The sequence below is a fragment of the Myotis yumanensis genome, unplaced genomic scaffold (genome assembly GCF_028538775.1).
Source record: "Myotis yumanensis isolate MYYU_CA2020_CCGP unplaced genomic scaffold, mMyoYum1.0.hap1 SCAF_19, whole genome shotgun sequence".
NCBI classification, from domain to species: Eukaryota; Metazoa; Chordata; class Mammalia; order Chiroptera; family Vespertilionidae; genus Myotis; species Myotis yumanensis.
Window position 1 is genome coordinate 9,677,813 of NW_027223770.1, and position 8,300 is coordinate 9,686,112.

The 8,300-nt window shown below is 41.6% G+C and overlaps 2 protein-coding genes across 3 annotated transcripts in view; one reads left to right on the plus strand and one right to left on the minus strand.

Moving 5' to 3' along the window:
* Positions 1 to 8,300, plus strand: part of TMEM116 (transmembrane protein 116) — a 185,919-nt gene that overhangs the window by 154,942 nt on the left and 22,677 nt on the right. The window lies entirely within an intron of this gene.
* LOC138997576 (disintegrin and metalloproteinase domain-containing protein 1-like) lies at positions 1,307 to 4,779 on the minus strand. The gene has a single exon (XM_070399231.1). The coding sequence runs from the start codon at positions 4,541 to 4,543 to the stop codon at positions 1,877 to 1,879; it is 2,667 nt and encodes an 888-aa protein (XP_070255332.1). The 5' UTR covers positions 4,544 to 4,779; the 3' UTR covers positions 1,307 to 1,876.

The window sequence follows — 8,300 nt, forward strand, 5'->3', positions numbered from 1 at the left end:
TACCCCTTCTGTTCACTGAAGTGCTTCTCGGTAGAAATCCTCCACACCTTTTCCAAGTCTCTAATGACAAGTTTATATTTGGAGGCACTCAGTTACCCCGTTTTATCCTTGTTCTTGGAGCTCTTGGGTGACAACCAATAGCATGTTTTCCCCATGAATCTTGATCTCTGGCATACAACATTCTGAGATTTGGTTACTAGCAGATCTTGTGACTTGAAAAGTTATATAACTGAAGGCTTGATTTTGGATTTTGCTCTGAAGTTTAGGATTGTTACACCAAAATAATTAACATAAGCTTCTTAAAAGCAGAAACCAGGTCTTATTCTTTTGTTTGCTCTTATCTGCTCACATAGGGTGGGCAGTTAGAAGAAGGACTCAGCATATGGATCATCAGGGACTGATGCTAAGGAACTTCTCTGAAACTCAACCTGCAGCAACACTGCACCTGAGCAAGGTTTTGGCTGTGTCATGTCTAGACCTAGCAAGTGGCATCCAAAGTGGTTACTTTCCTGTCCTATGGTTGGCTCTGGTTAAATCCTTCACTTAGTCAACATTTACTGAGCACTTACAATGAGCAGGGCCCTCAGAGCTGAACAAGATACAAATCTGCTGTGCCATGATGTCAGAATGTAATAGGGAAAGGACACTTTCATTGATAATGACTACACAGTGTGGCTTTTGTTTCATTAGTGTCACCAAATAAGGAGCCATGTTCTGGGCAAGCAAAAACATATCAAATGTCTCCCTGGTCACTTTCTTTTTTTCTTTACTGAAGCAAAAGCTCATGAGACAGTGAAGAACGTACTTTCAGTCATACCTGGGGTGGGATGCAGGCCCCACCCCGTACTAGCTCTTTGGTCTCTGTTTCCTCGTGTACAAGATGAAGGCCTCATAGGGTGAATGAGAGGATTTATTAAGACAACAAATGCAAAGTGTCTATCTAGCATAGTGTCTTGCCCAGGATGGGTAATATTATTGCATATACTTTGTGCTGTCTTAGCAAATAACTACCACACGAAAATAACTACCACACAGGAAACATTCCTATGAGTTGTTAATAGACAAAATATCAACTTCAATATAGAATTTAAGGAAAAAACAAATACCTCAAATATGATCTCAGCACTTACCTCAATTATCCCAGACCCAGGGTGATCAAACCACCCTGGATCAGATATAACCCCTTCCAGAAAGCCCAAATTAAAGAAACCCCAAGTACTAGGCTGCATGGAGTCTGAAATGATGCTTAATCTGCAAATAACCTTGTATTTATTTACTTATTTATTTTAAATTATCTCTTTCAGGAATAGAAACGGTTAGGGCAAATCAAAGTACTCAATAGATAATGTTCCTAAAATAATGCATTGTTGTCACTGGTTTGAATAATCCAGTAATATAGGTACAGATAATACATTATGTCAAACAATGTAGATGGAAGATCGTATTATCTGTACCTATAGTAATATAGGTACAGATAATACATTATGTCAAACAATGTAGATGGAAGATGGTACGCCGTGAAAAAAATTTCAGGTCAAAAAGTGGCCTAAATGAAACAACTAGCAATGATCCATGAGAAAAACTTAGTTTCATGAAATGGGGAAAAGCAAAAATACAGAATATTTCATGTACGATTTCATATATGTATAATCAAATTACTAAGTAAATATTGAAAGCAGGAGTTCTCTTCCTACGTAGTATTTCTGTAGATTATACAGTCCCATCAGCACTACTAGAGCCATCAATTCTCATTTTCTCTTTGCCTTTCTAAGCCTTCCATTCCTACTCAGTACTTGAGGTATTTGATATTCTTTGGCTTCTTCCTCAACTACTCTTCTCCCTTTGGTTATTTCTGTGCTTCAATTGCTACCATCACTTATGACTCTGGTGGGGGAGGCTCCTCAGGTGGGGGAGGCGCCTCTGGTGGGGGAGGCGCCTCCGGTGGGGGAGGCTCCACCGGTGGGGGAGGCGCCTCCGGTGGGGGAGGCTCCACCGGTGGGGGAGGCGCCTCTGGTGGTGGTGGCTCCCCTGGTGGTGGTGGCTCCCCTGGTGGTGGTGGCTCCTCTGGTGGTGGTGGCTCCCCTGGTGGTGGTGGCTCCCCTGGTGGTGGTGGCTCCTCTGGTGGGGAGGCTTCTTCTGGTGGGAAGCCCTCCTCTCCGATTTCCTCCTCTGATTCAGTAATGGTATGCTCTGAACTCAATGTTGTGGAGGCCCCTGGGGTATCTACTGACTCAATTCCAGCATTAAGACTAATGCAACATATTAATAATATCAATAATAGTAAAAGAAATGCAGGGAGTATGAAAACTATAACACCAAGATTTTGAAATTCAGTCTTAAGTTTAGCAGGACTGCCACCTTCACCTGCACTTAGATTTTCATCAGTTGGTTTAGCAGGGGAACCACTGTCCACACTCCCCCCATTTCCTGGAGTTCTGCAGTCGGGGGGTGCATAGCCAGCCTCACAGTGGCAGTGCCTTACATTGTTACAGACTCCTCTCCCATTGCACATTTCTGCTGGTCTGCAGTCATAGTTGAGCACAGCATGATCAGTGCAGGAGGAATTCATGCAGACTTTGTTAGGGGCACAAACAGTGCCAGAGTGCACATCTCCCTCATCAGGGATATCAGTAATGTTGTAGACATTCAAGCTCCAGCAGAAGTCACCTTCATAAGGAATCTGGATCAGTGTGTGATGGGGTTTGATGGATGGGACCCGTCTAATATTTGTACATATAATTTTCCCACAAAATACATTATCATCAAAACACTTAACATATCTTGACATTGCCGAGGTGGGACGGCCACAGTTTCCAAACCGGTCCCCTTTGCTGTTCATTGAAATGTAACAGTTTTCTGGGGCTGACCGTGCAGTGTCCCCATACATAGCCATGCATTGATTATCAGGGTTCCTACACAGACCCCCAACACAGTAGTGCAGTCTACCGCACGACGTCCCATCTTGCTTATAGGTGTCTGCGGGGCACTCTGCAGAGGTACCATCACAATACTCTGGGAGGTCACACTCTCCCAAAGCAGAACGGCACATGGATCCCTTATTCTTCAATCGGCAACCAAAACAGCAGAGTCCATCACTACATTCTGCACTCCCCTTCAGGCTACATGTTTGGTCACAGCACGGGTCAGTGTAACAGGCAGAACCACAGTCACACTGCTCCTCACCCTCCACCACACCATTTCCACAGTAGGAACCCCTCCGCAAGCGGCCTTTGTGCCGCTGAGGGTTGTTAAATAGGCAGGCCCCTCTGTGTTCCTGGAGGAACTGGTAGAAGTCGTCAGAGCTACAGTTGCTGAAGCCACTTTCTTTAGTGATATTGTCCTGCATGAGGCAGAGGGGTTTGTCTTTACAAATGCAGGCTGAGTGGTCGTGCCGAATACCCAAGTTGTGCCCAAGCTCATGGACCATGAGCGCTGCAAACAGCAGGACATCTTCATGATGGAAGGATTCAACAGCTGCTGCAAAACCACTTGAACAGGCACCATTGAGAAATGCCTGTCCCATACCCTGTGCAGGATGCTGTCCGACAATCATGTGGGCAACATCATGCTTCACACGATGGAGGAGCTTCTCTTGTCTCCAGCTGTTGAAATTCCCCAGTGTAACTTGCAGGTCCACTGGGACCTCTATGAGGTCCCCCTCGGTCCAAATCTCCATTCCAGCCAGCACCACCTCTGTGTTTATTCCCCTCGTGAAGCTGTTGGCCAGGGCAATGATGTGCATCACTCTCTGGACCGTCTCATTGACGTCACTGCCCCACATTTGGAACCGCTGGTTGTTGACCACAACAAACATCTCCACATACTTGGTGAGTGACCACAAGTAGGACAGCTCCTGTAGACCGCCAGGCTTCCTGCTCCCTTGTTGTCGGCTGGTGGACACCACTGGGCTGTCTTTGGAAGTGACACTGCAGGAGACTGGAGCTTGATGGGCCATGGTGTACAACACATGTTCAAACTGTTTTGAAGAGTCCATGGGCTCAATGGCATAGGATTTCCCCTCCTTAATCAGGATGCCCCTGAGGCCTGAACAGGTGTTGACAGAAACAAAAGAACCCGGGAGTCCTTCTATGTAGCCTTCATAGTGACAGTCATGTGAGATGAAAGGCATTTCTTGTCCCAGGATGCCATTGTGGTAGCTGAAGACTGGAAAGTTCTTGATAAAATAGTCTGTCTTCACTTTCAGGTGAATCACCTGTTTCTGGCCCTGCATAGATATCATGTAGGATGTATTTTTCTCTTGGCCATCCTTTTCCTGAAATATCAGCCCCTTGGGAATAATTATTTCATAGAAAGTATAATATACTGACCCCTGGTCACAGTACATACTTGGCAGGAAAACCACCAATAGTATCACAATTCCCAAACGGATACATGAAGATCCTGGCACTGGCCCCAGCCTTAAGTCCCTCTTCCGCTGAGCCCAAGTCTGAAACTGGATCTTACCCTTTTTCAAGGCCACTTGGTTTTTCCATAGAGAAGGCCGTATAGAGGCAGAATCTCTCATAGAGGTGGCCACTGACATGGCCTCAGTGAATCAGTTGATGATGCAGGGCCTGTGTCCATCAGCAGCAGCTTTCCTTGGCATGCTGTACCTTGGAGATTGAGATCTAATCTGGCTCCCTTATGGGTGACTGCTTCCCAACTCGGTCTTACAAATTTGAGGCTGTCTTTATACTCTTGCTTCCCTCTTGATCTTCGGTTGTTGCCTTACTGTATGACTTCGTTCAAACAGCAACAGCTTTAATGTTCCTTGTCTAAGTTCTCTTTATCCTCACAGAGACATATACCAAGTAGAAAGTCTGTAATGATTCAGCCAGTACTTTAACTCTGACAAACTATCCTTATCCTCAGTCCAGGCCACAGAACTCCCTGATATCCGTTAATCTGCTCATTCTTTGAAACCCAACATTCTGGCAGGAGGTTGGGGGGAAGGGACAGGGATTCTTGGGGGATCTATGAGCAGGACAAAGTTCTCTGTTGCCCACTACCTCTTTTCCTCATTTCTGTTGTAATACAGGGTACTGTTTCTCAGTCCAGCCCTTCATTGTCAGTATCATTTTTTTGCCTTTAATTTAAAAAAATCACATGCAGATTCACAAATTCTCCCTCATTAGCCTTTGTTCATGAAAGTTAGACATTTTATATCTAATATAAACATAATTTTTATCTTCTAAGAAGTTTTCCTAACATAGAGACATATTAAGTATTAAATGAAATGAGTTCAGTTTCACCATGGAGGTCGTTTAAGTGACTAGGATCAAAGTTCATTTCTTCTCAACTGTCCCAACATAAAAACAAGCTGATTATTAACCAACTACCTAGATACCATTTCATCAAGAAAATAAAAGTGAACTCTATAAGAACTTTGAAGAGATTTCTTCACTTTTGTAACTAAAATTAAACTCTAATCTCTGTACAAGTCCACAGGTTTTATCGTAATATCCTGGTGTATTCAACCGTACAAATTTAAAAGGTAAAAAGGCAGGGAAAAGCCCTAGTTATTTTCCTGTGCATACTAAGATGAAGTTAAATAAAACTCTAGATCCTTTACTTTGCATAAAAATAATTTATATTAAGTCAAATATTTACAATATAAAATTAGGGTTGAGTACAAGTTTAACACACACAAAAAATGGGAAACTACCCTATCTCAGAATGATATGATACCACAAGATCTCAAATATGAGCATGAGCAGATCAACTCATCAACTATCCCCAATTAATATTTAAGTCCTCATATAGATGATAAAATTTATCATTAGCATCTAGCAAGAAAATTTATATTGTCATGTCACAAACCTATTTTAAAATTTTACAGCAAAAAGGTGAAATGATTTCTAGCTGGATTTCTTTTTTTCTTTGTAGTTCATATAAGTGGAAAGAAAGCCTCTTAAAATTAAGTAATTTAGAAATTATCAGATTTAAGGTGCTTCCCTGTGTCTTAACCAAACCAGGCAGGGCAAATTAGGTTAAGTCATTTTATGGGATGAAAGAATTAAATCAATAATGAAAGAAAACCTCTACTTTTTAAATAAATAAAAATATAATTAAAATTAAATAACCAATTTTCCAGTTCCCAAATTGAAACACATTTTCTTCAATAAATAACACACATGTAAGCATTCATACACAAGGTCTGATTTAAATCATTTGACTTCTTCTTTAACTAATAATTTCTTCAACTTGTTCTTTCTCAAATAAATACAAGAACAAAACTGTTTAAGAGGAAGTTCCTCCTATGTTTCAAACAATAAATTTCTGGCAGATATTCTCCTATGCTTATACAATATGTTAGCCAGGAAGATATACAAGTTGTTTTACATCAAGCAGAGTTATAACTATGGTAATGTCTAGAGGTATTTGAGTGATAAGTAATGGTTTTAGTAAGCAGAGGTTAGCAAATCATGTGGCAAAACTAGAGACTCTAACCTTCTGCCTACAAAAACTGTTCTGACAATATGAACTTTCTGTAGGTTTAGGGGCATCAGAGAGACAAGCCAGAAGAGATAAGGACAATTTTTGTCTCACTTTCAGTTACAAATTTTGCTTTATCAGTGAAAGTGACTGGTATGTTACGGCAGTACTTGCTACTGGCCTACAAACTCTTTCCACAGAGAAAACTTTGAACACCAAACAGTGGAGCTCTGTCAGGGTAGGACACACTGTTGAGTTACGACAGCCTTCGCATCCACAGGGTATTCACAAACTTCCAGCTTGGGGCTCATCTGGACATGTCTGGAGACAGTGCACATTTGGGGGCCAGATTAATTCCCCCTGAAACAACTAATACATGGGCAACTGCTGCTCAAAGTAAACAGAACGCATCATTTGGGATACCCTTTTAGATCATGCCTAAAATTCACCACACCCTGAAGGGGAAAAAAATCATCCTGAGCCATTAGAAGACACATAAACAACAAATTTGAGAAGTTCATGGTAGACTGGGCATGCTAGAAAGTTATTCTGAAGAAAAAGAAGAGTAACAAAGTATCCCTAGTGAATACTGAACCTGTGCCCTAAGATAAGAAAAACAACAGGTAGTCAGTTGTTCAAGAAACAAGTGCAGTTTTTCCTGATTACAAGAAGTGATTTGTAAGACTGCATTTCACTGAAAAATAGAATATAATTCAACCCTTAATTCAACTTTTAGCTGAGTTTTATGGTCAGCAAATAAAACATTTCCCTGCTGCCTAATTCTTAAATTTTGCCATGTTTAAAAGTACTGAATACTCCTTACAGGGTATCCATTCACCTAATATTAGTGAGTCTTACCTAAAAAAATACCTGAACTACAAATTCTCCAAAATAAAAGGGAACCAATGTAAAAAGGTAATTCTTAAAAGATACTTTGTATTATTATATTTGCACAGTTACATACATATATAGGCCATACTAACCAAATGTCACCTAGATGACATTCTCAGCAAAATGAGTTAGCTCTGTGGGGTAGATTTTGATTGAGGAGAATGTGACAGAATAAAACTAAATATCTGAGCCTACCGATCCTTTCCCTCTGCTCTGAGAATTGGAGTTTGTCTATTAGCTCTTCTTAGGAACACAGCCTAACTTCTAAAAAAATTTTTTTTAAACATGATTTGTTATGGAAGTCCATTTGTACAACAAAAAAATAGCCCTAACCGGTTTGGCTCAGTGGATAGAGCGTCGGCCTGCGGACTGAAGGGTCCCAGGTTCGATTCGGTCAAGGCCATGTACCTTGGCTGTGGGCACATCCTCAGTAGGGGTTGTGCAGGAGGCGGCTGGTCGATGTTTCTCGCTCATCCATGTTGCTAACTCTCTATCACTCTCCCTTCCTCTCTATAAAAAATCAATAAAATATATTTTTTAAAAAACACACACACAAAAGACACAGAAAAGCATCCATCCTTGATTTCCATTCTAACAGCTGAACTTGGCCAGAAGCATGCTTCCCGATAATGAAGGTGGCAGAACAAAATAAATGCAGCCCAGAGGATGCCGACATGAAACCTAGGCAGAAACATTACAGGAAAAAAAGGGCAACTTTAAGAGGAAAAACAACCTGGACCCTATTAGATGCTAATCCAGGGGTGGGCAAACTTTTTGACTCGAGGGCCACAATGGGTTCTTAAACTGGACCGGAGGGCCGGAACAAAAGCATGGATGGAGTGTTTGTATGAACTAATATAAATTCAAAGTAAACATCATTACATAAAAGGGTACGGTCTTTTTTTTTTTTAGTTTTATTCATTTCAAACGGGCCGGATCCGGCCCGCGGGCCGTAGTTTGCCCACGGCCGTGCT

Excerpts from the sequence above, each read along its gene's own strand:
- LOC138997576 (XM_070399231.1), bottom strand. The coding sequence starts at position 4,543 with ATGTCAGTGGCCACCTCTATGAGAGATTCTGCCTCTATACGGCCTTCT.